This window comes from Heliangelus exortis, chromosome 7 (genome assembly GCF_036169615.1).
Source record: "Heliangelus exortis chromosome 7, bHelExo1.hap1, whole genome shotgun sequence".
NCBI lineage: Eukaryota > Metazoa > Chordata > Aves > Apodiformes > Trochilidae > Heliangelus > Heliangelus exortis.
The window spans coordinates 30,441,205-30,465,368 of record NC_092428.1 but is presented as its reverse complement, the minus strand read 5'-3'; the positions used below and the strand labels follow the sequence as shown (position 1 = coordinate 30,465,368).

The window sequence follows — 24,164 nt, the reverse complement described above, 5'->3', positions numbered from 1 at the left end:
AGTTCTACTTTTTTTCTTCTGGTTTGTTCTGATCCCATTCTCCCAGAATGGACATTCTCACCCACCTCTGTCTGACAGCCCTTCCCAGCCTTATGCTATCAGCAAAACTCATCAACATGCTCTCATTTAGTATGCCAAAAATATTAATGAAAGTATCTAATACATTCAGCCACAAGATCAAGCTTCTGGGAGCTTTCCCCTTTGACTCCCTCTGTGCTGAAGGTTCCCCTTTCAGTTGCAGAAAATCCTTTCAGCTTCCGTAAGAATTTCCCTCTGCCCCTGGTGAAAGTGCTGCCAGAAATTCTGAACTCCAGGAGTTCTTCTGACCATAAATCTGGGGGAAGCCCTCCATGACCTGGTATGAGACTGTTTGCTGGAACAAGAGAGGCTCCTCCATCCCTGGTGCCTCCTGCCCCTGTGTCCTGCTAGTTATGGAACACCAGCTGAAGGGCAGTAGAGTTGTGCCACCAGATTTGGAATGGGCAGGGGTTTCATTTGTGTCTTATTTTGCTCTACAAAATATAAGAATGTAAGGAAGTCCCAAAAGTCTGATAATTATCAGAGTGAGTATTCTTGTAGCACAGAAATGAGAAAAATAAGAGACTATGCCTAAAAAAAATAATAATCTGAAGGCAGTCTTGGAAAAAGGTGAAGGAGGGAGTGGATGAGGAGATGATTTGGGTAAGCTGAGCTCTGCAATGCTACTGCATCTGATAGTCTCCTGAGGTGGTTAAAATATGCTGTAAGCCTCTTTGACATGCAAGCAACATTCTCCCTCCATAGCCCAAGGCCAAGCAGTGCATCTTTTTAAAATAAAGACAATCAGAAAATACAGAACTCTTGAAACTGGAGCTGTCTTGAAGCCCAAGCATATTTATTTGTTATCAGCCTTAATCATGAAGAGTTAGTGTGAAATGATTGTGTGAAGTGTGAAAATAAATTGCCTCTTTCACAAAAATGTTGGGTTTCTGAGAATCATAGTCAGTGGGGTGCTTGTCTCACCAAGAGCCTTGCTGGAAAGGCTTACTGGCTCTGAGGACATGTCCCCAGGCAGCTGCTTGCTCCCAAGGCAGATTTTTGCCATGAAAACATGGAATCTGCACAGAGGAACCTCTCTCTGAGGATGCCAATGGCTCTGTGCATCCCAGAAGCTGGAAACACAAGGCCACTTGACTGTGGTGGTGACCACTGACCAAGTCATTGTCTCCCAACTCATTGCCTGTTCCTCTGCAGAAAACCAGAAACCTTGCTGTGCCCAAAGCATTGCCTTCTTCACCTCTGTCATCCTTCACCCAGCAAAGCAAAGAGCTCCAGATGTTTCTGCCTCTCAGCCTCTTGCAGGATGCTGGAGCATCCCAACCTGCAGAAGAAGTCTGAGGTGCAGCACTGTCCTTGTTGGTCATTGATTCCTCCCCATGCAGTGAGGGTTGCAGGGAGTTAACCTCATCCTCTGCTCTCACCTGGGAGTTACAACCCAGGCTCTTTGCACAAACTCTGCTCACACAGCAGGGAGAACTGTCAAGCTGGAACATGCCAGAGAGACACCAGGACATGCCTCTTGGAAGGGTTCTTGGCCTCCCCCTTCCCTTGCTGTAGCCTTCAAAAGTGGAATGCAAAACAACAACCAGGTAGAGTCTTGTTTATTTTCAATTTTTCAGTGCCAAACACAACAAGCCTGCCCCATGCTGCGACGTGGGGACAGTCACAGCAGCAGCCTGCTTGCAGTGCACATTCCTTCTGGTGGCTTTTTTGCAGTTTGGGGATGTGCTGGCAACTGCAGAACCGTCTCCTGCTTTGGTTTTGTGCTGCTGTTGGAGTTAAAAGTGTTTGGTGTAACATGGGAGATGGTGCCCAGGCTCTTCTGAGTGAGATGTGGTGGTCTCAGCATGTCCCAAGAACTTCTGAGACCCAATGTCATCCCAAGAGGAGGTGTTGGTGCTACTGTGTGTTTGCTTCCATAACCCATTTGCTGTGAACCACTTCTCTCCTCTAGCCTGCTGGGGTATTTAATTGAAAAAAAAAACAACCCAAAACAACAACAAAAAAAATAAAAGTATTGTCACAGTAGGGCTATTGGTTTGTAACCACAGAGGTAGATGGTCCATACCCCAGAACACAGGGATAACCTAAGAACAGGGAGTGTTTAAGGAGTGCTTGGTGGTGGGAACTTGCTCCCCATCCCCCTCCCCTCTGTGGTGTGTGTGTGTGTGTGTGTGGCTGTGCTTGGCCCTGGGACAGTGCCCTTGGCTGGAATGTGGGGACCAAAAAGGATATGAGGGAACAGGAGCCACCTGGGGCTTAGACTGGATAGTTGAAAGGATTTCTCCCCCAAAAGGGCCCTGGAAGAGGCTTCCCAGGGCAGTGGTGGAGTCCCCATCCCTGGAGGCAATCAAAAGCTGTGGAGATGCTGAGGGACATGGTTTAGGGGTGGCCTTGGCAGTGCTGGGTTAATGGTTTGCACATGATCTTAAAGCTTTTTTCCAACCTAAATGGTTCTCTGATTTTTTGTGCTGTTCCTGCTGTTGGTCATACAGCCCAGCTGGTGGGTGCTGGAAGGATGCTCCTGTAACACTGACCCTGCTTTATTTTATTTCAAAGGTTAAACTGGTCCAAAATTAAAGATTGGTTAACCAACCTTCACTTAGGTTACTGAGGAAATTCCTGTCTAAATTTACACTGAGTTTACTGGCTATTCCACAAAAACTCTTCCCCTACAGAATGTGCATCACCCCGTGCTTCTCCATGAAGAGAAACCATTAGTGCCAGGGTACTGGTGTAGGGGAAGGGCTCTTTAATGAAGCAAAGTTATAATGAGGTTCTGTGGCTGAAAGCTGAAGCTGAAGAATTCAGACCAGTAATAAGGTGTGCATTCTTGGCCACTGGAGAATTTAATATCTGAAACAATTTGCCTTGGGACATGATGAATTCTCTCTTTGAAAACTTAAATTAAGATGGGGTTATTTTTTTTTCCCCAAACAATCTGGTTCAACCAGAAGTTATGGTCTTGATGCTGGAGGTACTGGGAGCAAGTATATGACCCAGGGGATACAAGATTTCAGACCAGACCCTGCAAGTCTCCACTTGGGTGAAATAAAATATTTTGAATGTTATATTAAAACGTTGCTTACACTTGTGTTTTGAATCTTAACACAAGCTCCTCTGCATGAAGAGGGGAAAATTGAGAACAAATTACATTGTTTCTTCTCTGATAGAGTTTTAATTTTATTTTTGCCTTCTCCAATAATTTTTCACATCATCTATATTTGACCTAAAAATTATCAGATCACCTTTGTAAAGCTTCTTGAGCTCTTTCCTTGTCCTGGGGAATGGGTTACTGCCTGCCTGCTGGAATACCAGCACTAGGGGATAATTGACCAGGAAATACCCCAGGCCAGGTACTGAACTGCACAGCAGTCCTCTTTCTACTCATTTTCCTGCAAAAACAATCCATGTGCTTAGATATTTAAGGAATGCAAAATAAATTGGTGTTGGTAGTGACTTGGAGCTATTAAGTATATTTTTCTACTCTTCCCTTAGTGTGCTGCTGCATGGAGGGGATTTTGACAAAAGCCCCTGTGTCTGGAAGGCACAGACCTCCCTGCCTGGAACAGGGCTGCTCCTTCTTTTCCTGATCCCTTCTAGAAGAGCTGGAGCTGGGATCCAGTGACATCTAAACCACTGCTACCTGCTCCAGTGGTCTCTCCATCCATCTCATCCTGCAGATGAGCTGAGAGCGGCATGGGCAGGGAAATGTTCACTACACTGCTGGAAATACCTTGGCTGGCAGCAGCTACCAAGCCTGTTCTGAACAGTTAGCAACAGGGTTTTTGATGGCAAAGAAGAAAAAAGGGAGTAAGAGGAGGGCATTTTTTTGAAAGAGTCCCATAGAAGCATCCCCTGAAATCAAAGTGGAATTTACTCTTTCAGCATTGCATAGATCTAATTAATTAATCCAGTAATCATCATCTAGAGGAACCCTTGTATTTCAGCTGTTTCTGTGCAAGCACATTAAAGAAAAAGAAAGGACTGTTTATGAGGTCTATTTGTCTTTTTTTGTTATTAATGGTAGTGGTGAATAAATGTATACAGGGGATCCCTGCCCATGTTGGGGGGTTGGAACTAAATGGTCTTTAAGGATCCTCCCAACTCAAATCGCTCTGTGAGTCTATAATGGCCAAATTCACTTATGTTGTATATGAATAATTGGTCTTGTCATAATATTCTGGAATTAGTAGGTAAAAAAGGAAGTGCTTTTTGGGGAAATCAATGTAATGATTGCAGCATGTCCCATGATTTCACACTTAAATTGATCCAGTCAGGTGGTTTGGTTAGACCTCAGTCAGACTCCCTCTCTTGTGCTTTAAAAATCATTGTAATACACATTGCTATTTATTTTAACTTGGTAACTGTGAACAGAGCAAGGCTAAAGGAGAACCAAATTACCTTCATGTGCAGGTCTTGTGAAAAGCAGGGAGTATACAAGGGATAGAACACCAGAAAAGGATTCTTTAATTTAGTATCATGCTAAAACCTTGATCCATCCTTTTTGTCAATAAATTCTTCATTGAGCATAATGCACCTTCACAAATTTGTATTACTTTTTCAAGCTTATTAGCTATGGAAGCCAATGGGAAAATTCACACTTTCATTAAAAAAAAAAAAAAAAAAAAAAAAAAAAAAAAAAAAAAAAAAAAAGCTTGGATAAAAATAGATTTACCAACAAGAATTTTCATTTCTGAAGGAAAACATTTTACAGAAGAGTGAGTTTTGGAGAGAATTGCGTATGTTTATCTCCAGTGTGTTTATTGAAAAATATTTTCCTTAGAGAAATTCCCTTTACTGGCAGTGAAGCTCAGACCTGAAAAGCTCTGCTGAGTTGTCATCTGGCAGCTGGGAAGGTTCTGAAGTTTTTCTGCCTTGGTGTCAGGGAGGGATGTGCAGGGTGGCATTTGAAGGCTGTAGCTCTCCTATCTACTACATGGGGCAGAATTCTCTCTAGTCAGGCAAGGCAGAGAGATTTATAGAAGGCATTTCAAAGCAGACAATTGAGAGCAATGTGTAGGTACTTTTTATTGGGCTGATGTTCCTTTATTGGCCTGAGACATAAAGTGCATTTTGAAATGCTTCATGCTGTTTGGTCAGTCAGTTATTTAATGGAACAAACAGTTAATCTGCTGGCTCTGCTCCTCAAGCTTGTACTCTGCTCTAGAGGAAATGTTTCTGCTGACAAATTCACAGGGGTTTCTCATGTTGCTGCCATGGTCTGGCACATTTCTTCACGGAAAAAAGGAAAATCTTGTATCAAAAGGAGAACAGTCACCTAAGGAGGAACTGTGTAAAAAGGATGACTATTCTGGGTGCACTTTCCATCAGAAGTAGAAACTCATCCTTGGGCTTAAATCTTAAAAAATTTTATTGCCTTCATGTAAAAAGAAAAAGAATCATCTCATTAGCCAAAGGACATGATAAGCTCCTGAAATATGTAAAATATGTAATATGACAGCTATGCATTTGTAGGTCTCGTAGAGTAGAGCTGCAACCAAACAATCAAACACTCCCAGTGTCAAAAAACACTCCCAGCAGATTTAGCACATGTGCAATGGTCAGAAACTCTCAACAAGGACAAATCTGAGGGTATTGCCAACTTGCTGCTTATACCTTTTTCTTGCTGTTAATTCAGGATGCAGAGGCCTGGCTGGATACATGCAAACATGGTGTGAGAGCCCATATATCTCAAAGAGTTTATAGTGTTCCCAGGAGAGGAGGTGTGACAGAGCAGACCCCAGGTCATATCCAGACATCTTGGCCTGGTTGTAAAAAGGATTTGAGACCGAAGCTTTTTTTTTTCCCTGTATGTATTATTAACTAAAGGTGCCATTAGCATACAAGTATTTCCTCTTTCAATGACAGGATTCCCCATTTCAGGTTGTAGTTAAGCAGGTCATAAAATATCCATGTCTTAACTAGCAGGCAGTGCTGACATGGGAAGGATGTACAACCAGCCCTTGCCCTGAGAATGGAAAATCCAGGGAGCTTAAATGTATGAAAGTGATGCCCAGCCCCTATGCAGAAATAATTCTGCTTATCTGGGAGCCCCTCTGCAGGGTGGGTGAATTGAAGTCAAATATTCCACTTGAAAAGACAATTATGTGTCCTTCACTTCCTCGAGCCCCTCGAAAGCCAAACAGTGCTATCTAATCTAAACCACCTCAGCTCTTCTCCATCCCCTCAGACACATGCTGTGCATTACATTTCTGCAGAAAATCATTGCAGGCTGGGTCAGTAATCCCTTTGAAGTTCTTGGGAGCTTATCTGTGCTCCAGCAAGCAAGGGTGTGCCTCCCAGCCAGCTTGCAGGCGACCCTAAAGCAGAAATTTATCCCAGAGGCCACAGGTGCCTCTATGGGATTATTTTATTTTTTTTTCCCTGAGTATCAAGAAATCTGCAGAACCAGGAGCTGCACCTTGTGCTTCTCACTTGGCCTGAGGGAGGTGCTGCTGACAGTTGGGAGGCTGTGGCAGTAGAACCATTTTCCAGCTTTTGTGGTTACCAGGAAAAGGGGTGGGAATGGTGATGAATGGGGCAGCCTGGGGGTAGGGGCAAGGGGAGAGGGGCCCAGACACCCCCTGGAGAAAGGGAAGAGGGCTGAGCAGGAAAGGTTCATGCTGGTGGGTGCCCCTGGGGGTTATGGTGCTCTGAAACACCAGGATTTGCCAAAATTTGGTGGGGAGCAAGCCAGATGCCTCTCTCCTGTCTCTGTCTGTTCAGTTGTACCCAAAGGCAGCTATCACCATTTTCAGGGTTTTCTTGAAGCTTCTTTTTTCTTTTGACTAGACCCATAAGACACTGTGATGTGTCCCATACCACCTCCTAACTCCCAGCAACACAAACACAAAAAACCAATCCAAAAAACCAAATAACCAAACAGAAATAGTCTTGACATTAATCCTGAGATGAAAATGGCTGAGCAAGTCCTTATGTTGATTTAAGGCTGTTCTTGTTACATTCTTGAAACTACTGAGGTTATCTGGCAATCCATCTGAATTGCAGCTCCAGGCATTTTGGGCTGATTTTCGATTGTGCGGTGTTTAACCATTCTTTTGCCTCCTTCTGCCTCCTGGAATATGTGGAAAAACACCCATCAGGTTGGAAAAATGGAGACAGAGGATTAGTGTGGAAGAGAAATCTAAGGGAGGGGGGATGAGACTTCAGCCTCAGCTGGAAGGGGACAGTTTGGGTAGAGGAGGTTGGGTCCAGCGATGCTCTTTCTCTTTATTTTCTGAACATCTGGGGGGAGTGCAGGTTTCTAGATGTTTAGCAGGGCTGGCAGTGGGTTTATTTATTTATTCACAAGATATGTACCATGCTCCTGACTGCCTTGCCCATCCCCCTGGCTGGGTAGGGAGAGGCAACTCAAGCTCCCTGGGAGAGGAGGAGGAGGTGGCCATGGCCTGGAGGCTGCTGCTTCTTCTCCAGTAAGTGTCCTCACACCCTTGGGACCACCAGCATCTGGGGCTTAAGATGTCTGGAAAGCTGGATGTGAGCTGGAAATGTGCACTCACGGCCCTTAAGGGTCAAAACTGTAGCCTGGGCTGTGCCAAAAGCAGCGTGGGCAGCAGGTTGAGGGGGGAGGTTCTGCATCTCTGCTCTGATGAGATCCATCTGGGGGACTGTGTCCAGCACAGGAGAGACTTGGGGATGTTGGGAGTAGGTCCAGAGGAAGCTACAGAAATGATCTGAGAGGTGGAATTCCTGTTGTGAAGACAAGCTGAGACAGTTGGGGTTGCTCAGCCTGGGAAGACCTTATAGGGGCCTTTCAATGCCTACTGATGGAGATAAACTTCATAGCAGAGCCTGTTGCAATAGGACAAGAGGTGATGGTTTTAAGCTAGAAGACAGCAGGTTTAGATTAGATGTAAGGAAGACATTTTGTAGGATAAGGGTGGTGAACCACTGGCACAGGTTGGCCAGAGAGGTGGTTGATGCTCCATCCCTGGAAACATCCAAGGTTGGGTTAGATGGGGCTCTGGGCAACCTGATTGAGTTGAAGGTGTCCCTGCCAACTGCTGAAGGGTTGGACTAGGTGACCTTTAAGGGTCTCTTCTGACCCAATCCAGTCTGTGATTGTATGAGTCTAACGTGGACACATGGATCTTGGAAGACTTTTTTTTCCTCTGAGGTGAATTTCCTTCTGCCCCCATTCTCTCGTTTAAGAACTCCAAATGAGTGACACATTTGTCAGATTTTTGGATGCAAGGCATGAGGAGAAATTTTCCCCTGGGCCTGTTTGGTGATCTTCTTGGCATCCATGAAAAGGAAGGATCAGTACTAAACCCTGGATGTGACATATCCAAGGACCAGACACATTTTCCACAAAGCAACTGGATATCTTCAGCTAGATGGAATCACAGCATGATTTTCCTTCCGGATCTTTTACAAGTAATTTACTGAGGAGGATGGGGTTAACTCCACTTTTTTTTTCATATCCCTTTGGAAAATATTCTGGGTCTGCTCCTTAACCCCCAAACCAGCAGAAACCTGGGTATTGCCACACCATGTCCTGTCTCTTCATGACAGTTTTAGTGGGAATTTTCTTTCCCTCCTTCAGCTTCTTATCCATTTTCTCCCTTCTTCTCCCCAAACCAGGGAACCCATAGACCCCTGGCCCCATGGTGGAACATGAGGAGACCAATCCCTTGGAGTCACTGGTGTCTGTTTGCAGAGACAAACTGTTAAACTGTGCTATCTTTTTATCTGTAAATGATGTTTTTCATGTACAAATGCAGCTCCTTTACTTTTAGCTCCATTTTTCACCTCTTGCTTCCCCCCCTCTTTGCTCTGCACTGGAGATCACAGTAGTTTCTGTTTAAAATGTTTCAGCTTCTCTGTTTTCCAGAGTTTAATTGGGAGCCTGTTGTTACACGCTGAGCAGGGTGGGTCTGCTGATGCCTTTTTATTATTTTTTTTTTCCTTTTTTTTTTTTTTTCCTTCAGAAAACAGATTGCTGAATGCAAAGCTTCAGGGAATAAAGTTTACAGGAGAGAAATTGCCTGGTATGTTTTTTACCATGGAGCTACCTTGAAAATTATATACCAAATTTCACCCTTTGCTTGCCACAAAAAACCTCTTATTAGTGCTTAGGCTTTCTGTAGCTGAGCATTCAATGTTTCTCCAGTTCCAGACTTCTCACTCCTCCTCCTCTGTGGTGAAAAGGAAACTCATTGCTCTTACTTGCATGTAATGAGGCTGAATGTGCCAGTAAAAATGGGAGCCTTGTTTAAAAAAGCTTCTTTGGGGAGATTTATCAGCTGTCACTGAGCACCATGACTGCTCTTTTCGAAGGACATGTAATATTCTGGGACCCATCCAGCCCTGGGAGGTGAGGAGAGGAGATGGCTTGTAGGAGACCCATCTCTTGTTAGCCATCTGTGGAGACACCCATGGGACAAGGTCTGGCAGGTTGCCCACCCATGCCCAGAGTGAGGAGAGATGTGCAGGACAGGGGACAGCACAGCAGCCACCCTGCCCTCCTGCACACCCCACTTCTTCACAGGAAACATCATGGGGGATCTGCTGGATGGTTTGGTTTGGTGGATTTTTTTGGTTTTTTTTTTTTTTTGGCCTATGTTTATGCTCTTAGGACCTGATCTTCCCAAACTGCCAAGGGCCAGGGCTTCTTCTTGTGCTCAGCCAGCTGGAAGGCAGCTCTGAGCAAGTTCCCCAAGCACTCAGCGCTCACTCATCACTTCACAGCCCAGAGGAAAGTGTCTGCTTGCTGCAAGGTGGGATGAGCCCTGTGCCATCAGCATCTGGTCCAACCCATCCCACCTGGGATGTCTGAGCTGGGATGCAGCCATCACCTTTCCAGGGCAGGTTGCCTCAGCCTCTGAGCTTTTGTGCAGCTTGCTCTTAGGCTTTGCTTTCTGGATTAGTTCAGCCTGAATGAGTCCAGAACTTTATAAACCTTCTTTATAACATTGCTCTTGCCCCAAACACTCTTGTTACCTCCTCACCAAGAGCAAAGAGGAAGGGGGGGGTATCAGATAATCAAGTCCTGTTGGCTCCACAAGGTTGGCTCCTTGGCAAACAACAGCAGTGCTACCTCTAGCCATCATTTACAAGCAGAAGATGGATTTCTGCACCTCCACACACGACCTTGCTGTGTTCCTCCCACTAGAGGACAGTAGCTGGTGTGCAAAGCCATCGGTAGCATTTTACAGCAGAAGCAAGAATAAAACAGCCCTACCCTTCCTGTAGAAACATGTTCCTTTCTAGTGGTTTTCACATAATGACTCCCAGTGAATATTTAACTAAGTCTCCCCTGTAATCAAGTTTCTGGCCTCCTAACTTGTATCCACAATGTAAAACATTTTCTGAGCCATGGTGTTAGCATCCCTGGTAGTCTCTGGCAGTATCTGTTGCTCTCCTCAGTTGACATCAAGAGACATGATTGTTGCTATTCTCATCCAGCCATCACCAATACAGCCTTTGCTACCATTTAGGAGATGGGAAAGATCTTAGGACCTCAACTTAGCCATCTAATTAAAAAGCAGCTCTGTATTCATACATAGATAAATATTCTTTGCTCTGTGTATGAATATTCAGTAGTCCAAGTCTAGATTTCATGCAGACTGAGCTTCCCTGTAGCCCCCCCCCCTCTAAAATACAGAAAGATAAAAAAGAAAAGTGTGTTTCTGGGTCTGTGTCAGCAGGGAAAAGAGGATGGTTTGGGTCTGTGTGGTGACTTCAGGAATTTTTCCATGATAAATTTAAGACTTAGCTAGCACTGGGCCAGGCTGCCCAAGGGCAGTGGTGTAGTCTCCATCCCTGGAGGGATTTAAAAGCCATGTAGATGTAGTGCTGAGGGACATGGCTTAGTGGTGGCCTTGGCAGGTTTACATTTGTATTTCTTAAAGGTCTTTTTCAACCTAGATGCTTCTATGGATGCTTCTAACCTTTATGCTTCTATGAATTTTGTTTAAGGAACACCATGTGCTTATATCAAGTAGCAAACCCCTATTTGCATTTGAGCTTCACCTGCCTGACCATTACCTTTTCTATCCCATTTTTGGACTGCAGGTGGTGAAGGCAGTAACAGAGTTAACAAACAAGGGCTGCTGAACCTCGGGGCACCTCAGTTTACATGGAGGCTTTCTTGGGCAGGTCACTGGCTTCCCTCCAAGGCAATCCAGTTTCTCAAGTGAAATTGTGGGTATCTGAATGACCTGGCAAAGTAGAGGAGGAGGAGGTTACCTTACAGTGGGGACTGGAGCTGATAAAAGACATAGCTTTGACAGACAGACAGGAAGAAGAAAATTCCTGTGGAAGCTACAGTAGGAGGCAGAGAAGTAAAATCATGTGCAAAGGATGGGGAGAGAAGAAAGATTATGAACCACTTGGGGAATGCTGACTTAGAGATGTTTGAGGGATGAGAAGAATGAAGCAGGGAAACAGTTGTAGGCATTTAGTTTGCCATTACCCAGGGCTGTGGGGAGCGAAATATGGCATTTATTTAATTTTCTTTTTTTTTCTTTTAACTGCTCCAGAGTGAGTGTGCCTGTTTGTGTCTGCAGCTGGGCCTCTGAAAGAAAGATCTGGAAACAGGGAGCTTGGCACTGTAGTGAGGGATGTGGGAAGCAGGAGGGGTCTGCAGGGATTTGGTGGTGTGGGAGGGCTGGGCCAGAGGACCCTGCCCTGAAAGAACAGAATGCCTACACTGTGGAGCCCTGCCATGGAGTTTTCTGCCTCTTTCCAGGGTTTCAGCTGTAACATGAACCCAGGGGGAAGCCTGACTTCACACCTTCTGCTCTGAGCTTGCTGAACCCTGTGGTGTCACCAGAGAAGAATCTGATCTGATGTAACGTTGCATGGGAGGCTGCCACAACCACCAGTTGGTCTTGTTAGACAACAGAGCTTCAGTAAAACAACCCAGTGTGTATTGATCAGCTGGAAAGAGAAATAAGAAGTGCACGGGCCTGCCTGCCTGCCAAATATATCCGAGATCCGTAAGAGAAAGACAAATTGTCTTCGCAGCCTTTGTCTTCTCATTTTTATAAGTCTGGCTCTGTCTTGCTGTGCCCTGCTCAGCACTGAAAAGGGGTTTATTCAGATGGTTTCTCTGAGGCCTGCTTTAGGGGAGCTCACTAGTAAAACATAGTTGTCAATGCGTGCTTCTTTCCAGTCTTTCAGGGAAGATACTGTTCCCCAGGAGGCAGAGGTGCTCTCCCAGGACAGCATGTGACAAATTCCTTAGGGGAGAATACATAATAAATGGAGGATTTTCTTTTATTTTGGTTATTTAGTATTCAATATTTGCATTATGGAAAGTGCCTGGAGGTTCCAGCTGAGATCAGTGTCCTATTGTTCTAAGCCATGCATAAAAACATAGTCAGAGATGAGGAGCTTACCATCTAAATAGATGAACTGGATAAAGGGTGGGAGACAGGAAGCATCTATTATTCTCATTTCATAGCTGGAGAGCTTGGACACAGACAAATTAAGTTGCCTTTCCCAGGATTGTGTAGGAAAGCCAATGTGGAAAGGCAGAAAGCATCAAATGTCCAGCCTCCCAGTGTAATGCCCTGCTCATAACACACCACATTTCCTGTTTAAGTAGATCTTGCAACAGTGTAATAATAAAAACAAGTATTTTTTTGAATCTTTTTTCCTTAAGTTGAACAAAAATAAGAGGAGTATCAGAAAGGTTACATGGCTACAAGGCATAACAGTCTGGAAAGAGTGCTAATACACAAAATGCCAATACAAGGCATTGACATGATAGTAGTAAAAATAAATCTCTTTTTCCCAGCTGCTTGGCCTTACTGCCTGGAGAAATACCTCTTAGAGGAGTCTGCTGTGCATAATGCAGAGAGAGATGAAAAAATGATAGGTAAAAAGAATTCATAGAATCATAGAATCATAGAGTTGGCTGGGTTGGGAGGGACCTCAGAGATCATCAAGTCCAACCCTTGACCCACCGCTGCGGTTGCTAGACTATGGCACTAAGTGCCACATCCAGTCTCTTTTTAAGTATCTCCAGGGACGGAGAATCCACTACTTCACTGGGCAGCCCATTCCAATGCTTGATCACCCTCTCGGTAAAGAAATTCTTTCTAATATCTAACCTAAACTTCCCCTGGCACAACTTAAGACTGTGTCCTCTTGTCTTGTTGAAAGTCGTCTGGGAAAAGAGACCAACCCCCACTTGGCTACAACCTCCTTTCAGGTAGTTGTAGAGAGTGATGAGGTCTCCCCTGAGCTGCCTCTTCTTCAGGCTGAACACCCCCAGCTCCCTCAGCCTCTCTTCATAGGGTCTGTGCTCGAGTCCTTTCACCAGCCTGGTTGCCCTCCTTTGGACCTGCTCCAGCACCTCAATCTCCTTCCTGAGCTGAGGGGCCCAGAACTGGACACAGTACTCGAGGTGTGGCCTCACCAGTGCTGAGTACAGGGGCAGAATCCCTTCCCTGGACCTGCTGGCCACGCTGTTCCTGAGCCAGGCCAGGATGCCATTGACCTTCTTGGCCACCTGGGCACACTGCTGGCTCATGTTAATTGATTTGCCACAATCTGTAGCTTAACCAAAAAGAGGGGTTTTTTTTTGTTGATGAACTATCCCTTTATGGGCTGGGAACTGCAGCCCCCTCCTCATTTGATAAATTTTGTTGCAAAAGAACTTCATAGACCATCTACTTCACACTTTTATGGGTAATTATTTGATCTACTCTCATGAACATAAATACTTACCTCAGTGTTTCAGCTTAACAGCATCTTGAAGTAATACACAGCAAGGAGTACACAGGGATGCATGTCTCTCAAGCAGCATTTTTTATGTTAGAAAGGTTTATATGAATATGAAGTGACTCTTCCCTAAGATACAGACAAATATCAGGAGCAACTTTGCCTATCTTTGAAAAGAAAAACATTTTCAGAAGTGGGTTCCTATGGTTTTGTTTCTTTGGCACTCTAAAAAAAAAGTTCAAAGCTGCCAGGGAAGGGAGCCATAAATACTTTGGAAACCAGGTAAACATTTTAGCTGCCAGAGTTTGGGTTTAGGCACTTAGCTTTAGAAGAACTTAAAAAAAAAATCGGATTTTGGAGAAGTATTTAATTCTATCTAGCGTGGTCAAGCAAAAATTTTGGACAGGACAGTTTGAATAACAGGGAAGAAATTTTGCTTCCCATTGTGGAGAAGCTAAACCTTCAGCAATGAATGTGGCTGAATTAGGATCTAGAGGATCTCACCCCAGCGTTCTTTAAAAATGCAATGTCTCAGGTTTCTTTAATTTTTTTCTTCTTTTTATAGGTTTATTTAATTTTCTGTTTCATATTCCTGTTTTCATCAGCTGGATAGAAATGTGACACATTTGCAGGTCCACCACCTGGAGAATAGACCAGTTCTGAAGCATTTGCTTCCCTCCCATCCCTGTGGCCTTCCTTGCCATCTGCCTGCAATGTGGCAGGAGCTGGGGCTGGTTCCTTTCTGAACTCCCATGGAGGACCCAGGCTCTCTGGAGCCTTGACTACACTCATATCCCCAGCACTTGAAAGAAATGTCAGAAACTCAGTAAGGAGCAGAAATGAGGACTGCTCAGAAGCTCTGGTATGTTTTTTTTTCTATGGTGACTTTCCCCACACTACTCCAAGGCATTGGTTGCTTATCTCACCTCATCTGTCCACAGACACAAACTCTTTGTCTTCTGCTTCACCTTCTCCTCTCATCCCTAAAAGCCCTTGAAGTTTGGGCTTTTGCTGATCCACGAGCCAGCCCAGGAGCAGCCTGAAGCCTTAGGTGCATCTTCCCATCTTCACCTTACTCTGCCAGGTAGCAGAGATGCCAGGTGGGGATGAATTCACCTCCTCACCTCTGCCAGCTCCAAGATCGAGTTTTGGCTGAGTCCAACTGTGCCTCCCCTGCAGCTGGAGCCCCTGGCTTGTCCCCTGCCCCTGGTGAACATTAACTGTGCAGAGCAGGGGGACCAGGGTCCAGCTGACAGCAGTGACAAAGAGCTGCCAGGGCTGAAAGATTCAATTTAACTGTCTTTCTCCTCCCCCCCTTCCATAAGTGAGGAGGGGGGGGGGGGAGGGGGGGGGAGAAAGGACTGCTCCTGCTTTTGAAACTTGAAGGGCAAAGGAGCATTGGTGTCCTCATTTTCCTTCCTCCCTATTGATGTATCATTGCCAGGATGAAAAAGGAGGTCTCAAGAGCTTTTGAAAAAATGGGTGACTACTCAAGACATTTTATAAAAGAGGAAGAATGGGGAAGAAAATAGGACTCAGTAGGGGGTAGAAGGAGCCTGAATGTGTGCCTTGTCTGTCTTTTCTTTCCCTTGAAACCTGGAGCTGTTGTTCCTATTTCAGTTCAAACTGTCACCTTTAGTTGGTGATGGCTTTACTGCCCTTGCTCCTGAACCTCAACAGATTGGGGCTTATTTACCTATTCACACTCCACTGTGGAACCTCATTAATAGGCTTATTAGCCACCCCATTCACGTGCTGGAGGGCTCACAGAAAAGATCCCAGCCACTTTGAGAGGAGGAGGAAAAAAACTGTAAAGAGATTATGCTCTCATTCAGCAGCCTGACTGCTCTGAAAGGCTCCCTGGGCCCACTGAGATCTCTTGAAGCCTAAATATGATGACAGAATTGATCCCCCCAGCTCCCCCTCACGTCCCTTTTAATTCCAAAAATGCTTCTGCTTTCCTCAGATTGAGGAGTCGGGCTGTTGTGGGCCACTTTAGGAGAATGTGACTCATTTAAGAGAAAAGGCTGCTATTGATAGACTGCTATCTTTTCATCCCCCCCATAAAAGAATAAATTCTGACAAGTGCTTCCAGAAATAGGTGTTCTGATTTGTCTTTTTTTTTTTTAGTGGAATGCTTCCTTTTCTTTCAGAGTATGCAAAGATATAAGATGAATGGGGAAAGGTATTGCAGCTTCCTGTGTCAGACAATAATTTATGTGAGAATGCATTAACAATGTTTTCAATGGGCAATGGACATGCCCAGAGCTGGGAAAATTGGATCTTGACTGTGACATCTCAGCTTCTCAATTAGAACATTCAGATGTCTGTTGCTTTAGGAACAAGAACAACAAAACCCCATAAACCTGTGTTTCTAATCAATTACAAATTTGCCTGCCATCCATCCTAAAGCCTCCATAGTGCTGGTGATGGTGGGAAAGTACTTTCTGGGAGGTCAGTGCATATTCCATGGAAAAGTTGTTTTCAAGTTCTTGGTGTCTGGAAGCATGTAAAGAAGGAGTTATGCTGTGCTACCGCAGTCCTTGAAAATCCCCTTGATCAGTATTGCACACAGCATATAAAATGTATATACAGTAAGGCTCTGCTTAAATAAAGTAACATTAAATTGATCAAGGCTGATTTAATTTGAGGCAACCCCCACTTACCGATTTTGTTGTCAAGCTGATTCTACACAGCAAGCATTCCATGGACTGTATGGGAGCAACCTTTTAGGTGATGGTAGCTAAAGCAAATGTTTCATTAAGCGAGTGGCAGGTTAAGTTAGACCGAATTTTGCATACCAATACGGTGCAGTTTGAAATCTGTGTCTAGGCAAATGACGTTTGCATAACTAGTTGACAACTTTCCCTGTCTGGGCATTACCCAGAGTTATTAAAGGCACACAGTCAGACAAATTCACGGGGCAGCTGCATAAAGAGTTTGCACTGGAAAGCTCCTAAACCCAAAGTGGTTTTTTTTTGTTTGTTTGTTTGGGGTTTTTTTTGTTTTTTTTGTTTGTTGTTTTTTTTTTTTTTGTTTTTTGTTTTTTTGTTTTTGTTTTTTGTTTTTGTTTTTGTTTTGTTTTGTTTTTGTTTTGTTTTAGTGGGTGTCACCAAATCATCCTTTCGAGCTGGAAGAAGCCACAGCTCAGCCATGGCTTTTGAGCCAAAACTTCTGGAAAGGTTGGTGGGGAAAATTTGCTGAGCTTAGGTACCATTCTTGTGTGGGGATTTCGATGCCGCTCTGCATCACTCTCTGGGTGGAGCAACCGCCTGGGCCCAGGCAGCACCACGCCGGGTTTTTTCCTTTCTAACTCCTTGAAAAAATTTTACTGACCCAACCCAAGCAGAGCCGTGCGGGGTGAACCCCCCTCCATCCCTATCATCCGTGCGGGATGCGCTTCCCCGCTCCCTGGGGATGCACGGGACGGGATCGGGGGGTCCCGCTACCCTCTCCCCGCTTCGGTTCTGCTGACACACACCCGGATCCCCGCCGGGAAAGTAACCCAGGGGACCGGGTGAGCGCAGCCCATGTGCGGGACCGAGACGGCGGTTGCGGGACAGGGTGCTGCTGGATCGGGTGCAGCCCGCCCCGGGCCGGGCTGCGGGGGAAGGGGCTGTGGAGCCGCGGCAGCCGCGATTGGCAGAGCCGAGCAGCACCGTCCAGGAAACGGCTCGGGTTGCATTGGGGGGAGTGACCAGGGGAGGGAGGAAGGGAGCCGGAGGAGTGCGCCGAAAGAGGAAAAGCGAGGAGACAGAGAGGGGGGGGAAAAAAAAAAAAAAAAAAAAAAAAAAAAAAAAAAAAAAAAAAAAAAAGCCAAACCCAAAACCCACCCACCAGAGGGGGGGTTGTCGGCTCGACAAAGCTGCGGCGGCTCGGGGAGGGCGGCTGGATGGAGCGGAGCGGCAGCCGCGGCGATGCCGGGGCGGGGGAGGAGGCTGCTGGCGCCGGGCACGGCGGGCTCGCCCCTCTGAGGCGGTAGCGGCTGCAGCCCAGCCAGGGGACGGGACGCCGAACCGACTCCTGCCTCTCCACCCTTCCTCCCTCCTGCTTTCCCCCCCTCCCCTCCCTCAACCCCACTCCGCCCCGTCCCCTCTCCAAGCCTCGTCCCCCGGGGGATGCGCCCCGCTGAGGGCTTGGGTTTTTGGGCTTGTGCTCGGGTTTGCCAGCCCGCCCCGCCGGGGCTGCCCGCTGAGTGACCGCGGCTGCCCAGGAGTTCCTGCCCGTCCCGGGGAGCCGCCGCTCGGAACCGGCTTCGGTTGAGGAGGAGCGGAACCTTCCCGCCGAGCTTTCTCGCTGCAGGTAATGAATGGCACCGGGCTGGGCTGGAGAGGGGAGGAGGGGAACGCGGCAACGCTTTTAAAAATAAAAGCCAAGTGGTTGGAAAGTGGAGGAGGGTTGGGGGTGCCGGAGCTTTCCCCGGCAGCTGAGGCGGGCTGCGGATCGGGCTTTCCGTACCTTCACCGCCTCCGCGGGGCTCAGCTCACCGGTTCTCCCGGCTGTCGGCTACAAGGGGGACTTTGGGGACGTTTTCCAGCGGTGACATCAGGACGGGCAGCCCGGGGAGGTTCGGTCTCCCCCCGGTTAAGGGAACGGCAACGCCTCGACGGGCCGCCCGCTGGACCGGGAGCTCCCGGCTCCCTCCCCCAGCCGTGCCCACCTGGTGCTCGGAGGCGAAGGGTCGGTGGCACAGAGCTGCCCCCGCCTGAGATAACCGGGGAAAGAAATCTTCAATGAAATATAGATTTAAATGCAAAACTGCCCGTTCAAACAGGGACCCATTTGTGTTTGATGTGAAATGCTATCAACATTTAAAACTTCATTGTCTCCTTTGTACCAAATCCCTGTAAATCTTCCACTAGCCTTTACTCATTTTCATCTGAAAAGCCTGTTTGGGCTGAATAGACAGCAATCAGCAGCCTCTGGACTTCTCTCTCTCTGGAATGTCAATTAAAATGCAGATTTTTTTTTTTCTCCTCCTGATCTCTTAGTGGCAAAAGACTTGAGAAAAACAGGATAGTCCTGGAAAGCAAATGAAAGAAGTTCAAACAATGAAAAAAGTACTGAAGCTGCCAGCCGGTTCCCATTAGTCTCCCAGAATTAATATTTAATAGTTGTGATGCTCAGATTTGCTTGGAGCTTAAAGCATCTTGGTGAAGCATCTTGTTTATATATGTATGTGTGTGTATGTATATATATCTATTTGTAGACAGATGTATTTGTATGTGTGTACATAAAGATGTTAGCTTTAAAGCTTCAGTTACCTGGATTTTTCTGGTGGACCTGCAGGGCTTTTAGGCTGCTTGAGGTTTCTCTGTGGAGGGAATATCCATATTTCATTCAGATTTTGCTATTCCCTGCCTAATGGAGAGAGGGATGCTGAAGAGTTGTGTACAGTGAGCAATATATTGATTTGGTTAACATATTCTACAAATTGTACTCTCCCTGGGGAACGATAAACATCTTATAAACAACGATAGAAGTAGATTAAAAAGAACACTGAGCACTGAATTTAATTAATGCCACTGCTGAACAAGTACTACTTGTTTGTGTGTGTGAGTGTGTTTAAGCTGAAGTACAGCTTGGAGGAATTTGGTTGGGCTCCCAAACCAGTCTGCTTTCCCATGCTTGTCAGTTTGGTGAAGAAATTTGGGCAGGTATGTGACGAGGTGAAAATTGAGTTGATGAGCGAGTGGCAAGGAGAGCCATCAATCATGGGAGCCTGACAACTCCTCCCCAAAGTGTAGGCTGAGAAGAGAGACAGAGTTCCCTTTCAAGGGGAAAAATAAACACTACGTGTGGCTTTCACTGAGTCTGAGACTCCAGGAGGGATTATGGTATTGTAGTCAGGAAGCCAGAATAGTGGAGGCCAAAAAGCATGCTGGGGCTGTGTTCCAAACATTGAGATAGAGGTACATAATTATCCAGCACAGGAGGTCTTTCCAGAGAATCGTCCCCCAGCAACTGTGGCCATTCAGCTATGAAAAGAATTTGGGTTTGTTTCGTCTTCATCAGGCCCTGCATCTTTTGGGAAAGGACACTCCTTGAAACCTGCTCTTTGTCGGGGTGGTAAAAAGTGGTTTGGCTCGTGGATGGATCCAGAACTCTGATTTTTGCTTTGCTGCCCCTTGGTGAGCCCCGGGTTTGAGTTTTGCTGCTGCCCTGTGGATGAAGAGTTTCTTCTCTCTGCTGGCAGATGTTCAGGTGCAGGAGCTGGCAGGTGAGAAGACGTAGTCAAGCCGCTTTGTGCTTCAGCACTTCATATGATGGTAAGAACCACAGATGTGCTTTCAGTGGCATTTAATGCAGCCTGAAAATCTGAAGCAGCTGAAATCTGAGTGGAATTAACGCTGTTAGAAAAGGGCCTAGCATTCTGGTATGTTTTCTTTTTTTTTGCAAAATTGTGATTGCATTTTACATTTATATACATGGCTTTTAATCAGGGTTTACAGGATGATTTATGGACTTTAAATTAGCATTACATCCAGCCTACTAATTAGTGTTTCTACCCACTTTGCAGCTGGATAAATGGAGCAGCAGAGCTGAGGCTGTCAGATAGGGAGTCAGGCTCTGGACCTGGGTGGTAGCTTCCAGGAGGGCTTTGGTTCTTCACCAGACTTAAACCTGTCTTGGAAACAGAGCTCACTTCAGTTCTACACCTGCTCTGTGCTTATTTAAAGAAGCTCAGGGTGAAGTCTTTGCAGATGTTTATGCAGTGGTCTGGTGGTGGGTTCACTGGAGATTTAATAGTAGTTGCTAGCTCGTGGTCTGGGATGATCATGTTATGTCTAAATGTGTAAAGGAGGGATGGAGCTCTGAGCTGGTATCAGCAGAGGTGGAGAAGCTTGCCCTGAGTTGTCTGGGTTTCACCTGAAATACATTGTCTTAATTTTCCCCAAATGCCTTATTTATGGTTTCTACTAAAATCAGTTTCTACTGACTCTGGAATTTACTATAGGTAGTACTTAAGGTACAGGATGCCCCAGCAGCATTTCTGCCCTTAGTAGGACTTTGAATTTGGGTTGTATGAAGCAGGTAGCACAAGGCTAATAAGATCAGAATAAATTTTTTAGTGGCTGGCTATACAAAGGGAGAATATTTCTCTGTGGTTTTCTGTACTGTATGGGGAGGTACCATGTCCAGATGATAGGGATTTTGAAGAAGTTTACCTTAATGACTACACTTTCCCCCCCGTCCCCTTTTTTTTGTTTGTTTTTTGGGTTGTCTTTAAAGTTTGGGAAAAAAGGAGGGAAAAAGAGTGATGTTATTTTTTCCTTCAAGACAAGTGCTTTCTAAGCTTCAGTTAGGGTTTCATCACATCTAGGATGAATCATTGGCCAGATTAGAACAATTGCTGCAGTTACTTGTTTTTATCCATTTACTGAGGTTTACCATCTTTTATTTTTGAAGTGGAAAATCGGGTCTAATTTTCTGGTTCAGCTGTTAAATCACCCTGTGAGGATGCTCTTCTGACCCTTACCTGGCAACTAAGTGTGGTGGCAACAGGGTCTGCTGAAGCCAGCTACTTTGGTACCCTTCTCCTCCATCAGCCCATGCCTGCATCACCAGTAAATTCTATAATTTTAATTCCATTTTTACCAAGATAAAACAGACTTATTTTTTAATGTTACTCTGTCTGAAAAATAGACACCAAGAAGAATAGTTGAGAGAGAAGCGAAATGTGTGTGGATGCAGCTTTGCCTGTGTGGTTGGAAAATGATGCTGGGGAGATCTCCTGTGAAGTTCCAATCTATGCCACACTTTATGCAAATTTTAGTTGCCTGTAATTTGATGTAGCTAACTAGAATTCCTACAAAGACTGGAGCCTTTCACCTGTACAGGACTCAGCTCTGAAAGGATGCTGAACTGAGTCAGAGGAAGGCACATCCATAGCGGAGCTGGAAGTCCCGGGGGGGGAAATAAATTTTACAGATTATCCAAGGCTAAACAGTATTTTTCAACTGGTTTTATGGTGTTTTTTTGGGTTTTTTTTTTGTGGAAAATTACTGAATTTTTCCAAACTCAGCTAGCTGCAGAACTGTCTAGGTGAAGGAATGAAACACCAAGGCAAACTTACATAAACCTTCGAACAATAACAAGAATATAATTTGTATAATTGTGGTAATTTTGTAGCATTACTGGTTATATGCCTGCACATGTGTGTGTGTCTCAGGTTTTTTTTTTTCCTTTTCAAAACTATATTTTTCTGTCAGTAAAAGAGCTCTCTAAATATGTGCTGAGAAGTGATTTTGTGAAAACAAGGAGGACTTGGTTACGCCTCAGGTGATGATGGAAACTACTAACAGAAAATAAAAAGCCACTCTCTTTTCACATATTCTTGAAGCTTGAAAACTATTTTTTCCATCCTCCTCCTCCTCCCCTTCTCACCTCAGCTCAGTTTGGGACTTTCTGAGGTTTTTTTGAGTTTGCTGTTGAGGATGGTTTTGCTGATATGTGCAATGTCTCTCTTCCCCACAGCTGCTGTTCCAAGGGAGGAGGCATTACCCTGGCTGAAGGCACTGCTTTCTCTCCATGCTTCTCTAGAGGTGTTCAGATGGGATTAAAGTCCACATGGAGATATGGAAATGGACCAGGAAGTTACTCTAAAAAGATGGTCAGCTGGGATTCGGGTTGCCTTATCTGCCTGGTGGTGGTCACCATGGCTGGACTTTCCCTGGCTCGACCTTCGTTTAATTTAGTTGTTGAAGATGCCACGCTGGAACCTGAAGGTAAGTCTGTAGAGTCCTTAATTCTGCAGAAATTAATTTTAACTGCCTGAAATGGAAGTCAGCATCTCCGTGTATTTGGTCAGTCTGAGGCCAGTAACACATTAGCCCCTCCAGAGTTATGTGGGGTTGTTTTTTTTTCATTTTTCATGCTCACCCATGGGCTGTGTTCATGCAAGCACATGCTGATTTCATCTTATGCAAGCAAGTGGTGTCAGTGATTTCACTTGGGACTGTTATCGTGTTGTATAATCCAAAGTTTTCAGGAATGGGCCTTTAAGGAAATGGGTCTGTTGCACCTACACACATGTTGCTGTCTTCAGGAACAGAACGGCTCTGTTGGTGCATGTTTGTGGGGTTCTCTTAATTGGAGCTGTTCAGAGAAAAAAGAAATCCCAATAGTTTTCACTCACGTGGCCTCTGCTGAAATCTGCTGGCACTCTGCAGAAATGGTGTTGCAGCTTTAGCAGTGTTTGAAGTTAGAATACTTTCCCTTAGTGTTGTTAATACCTGAGAACAGACGATGTGGTGTCTGAGTTGCAGGTTCTGGAAGTGTAAAAGTTGAGATCTGAATAGCAAGGATTGCAGCTCATTACTCTGAAAGCCAAGGCTAATCAAAACCTTGACACTGGAATAGATGTTTTGATAAAATCTCCTCCTCTGAGCCTGCACCTGCTGCTGTGTTCTTGTAGGTGTATCCGTGCCTCAAGCTTTACAAAGTGGTTTCATCTCTCAGCAGCTAAGGAGAGGCTGCTTTTTTTTTTTTTTGTCATTAGCTGATTGTATTTAAGAATAATTCTTCTGTACTGTGTAGGATCTTTCCTGCTTTCTGAGCACAGTAGGGGGACAATGTGGTTTCCTTCATGAAGTTTTACTTGTCCTTCAGAGTAGTGATCACATTTCTAATGACTGCTGTCCATGAAGCATTTCTCATCCTGTAGGCTTGCTGGAGAGCATTCACATGCTCTACTACTCAAGTCCACTGATGCAACTTTGTTTTTTATTTAATATGTTTTCATGCAAAACTTATTTGTTTTTATGTAAAAACAGATGTCACCAGCTAACTCATTTTTAGAATCAGTTCCAATTAGATTTTTATAGATGGAAGGCAATGAACTTGTTAGACATGATGAGCCCTCCTCTCCAGCAAGCATTCCTGAAAAAAATGACCAAAGTTGTCTGTCAGCCACAGAGATTGTTGATAGCAAAGATTTTTGTATTTTTTTTTTTTTTTTTTTTTTAAGGTAACTTGAAAATTTAGAAAAGCCCAACTTTAAACACCACTCACTGTATGATACAGTAATTGTGCATCTGGTGCCATTTTTGGCTTTTCAGAGGAATGACAAAATCATGAATAATTCTAGTTTCAGATGATCTGTTTGTAGTGAGATCATCTGGTTTTTTGGTTAAATCAGAAAAAATGTGATTGCTTGGTTGGTGGAGTATTTTACAAGTAGAAGAGTAATATTTTTTTGAAAGATGCCTGATGATTTTTCAGCTTTTCAGGTAAAGAATAGCTTTTATTATTTTAAAAAGTACAGTTTCAATATAGGTTTCTGCAACAGTGAAAATCCAGGGGGTGGAATCTGCGTTTTATCAAAGCATAAATTGTTAAAAAGGATTGAAAACTTCTTCCCTGGGCAGGAATGTTACTGACATGAAACAATTTCAGACGTGAGAACCTGTATGATTACCAGAAAA

General features: G+C 45.0%; 1 protein-coding gene across 19 annotated transcripts in view; it reads left to right on the top strand.

Annotated features, from left to right (window-relative positions):
* Window positions 1–16,685: 16,685 nt before the first annotated feature.
* FGFR2 (fibroblast growth factor receptor 2) overlaps window positions 16,686–24,164 on the top strand; it is an 85,455-nt gene continuing 77,976 nt past the window's right edge. For 4 of the 19 annotated variants that reach the window (XM_071749568.1, XM_071749567.1, XM_071749556.1 and 1 more), the window contains exons 1-2: window positions 19,581–19,967; window positions 22,216–22,466. In XM_071749568.1, the coding sequence (XP_071605669.1) occupies window positions 19,906–19,967; window positions 22,216–22,466 (313 nt within the window). In that variant the 5' untranslated portion in view covers window positions 19,581–19,905. Of the gene's footprint in view, window positions 16,705–16,899; window positions 16,920–17,499; window positions 18,040–19,578; window positions 19,968–22,215; window positions 22,467–24,164 lie in introns of those variants that run through there. The other 15 variants (XM_071749572.1, XM_071749574.1, XM_071749560.1 and 12 more) reach the window with 10 other exon arrangements.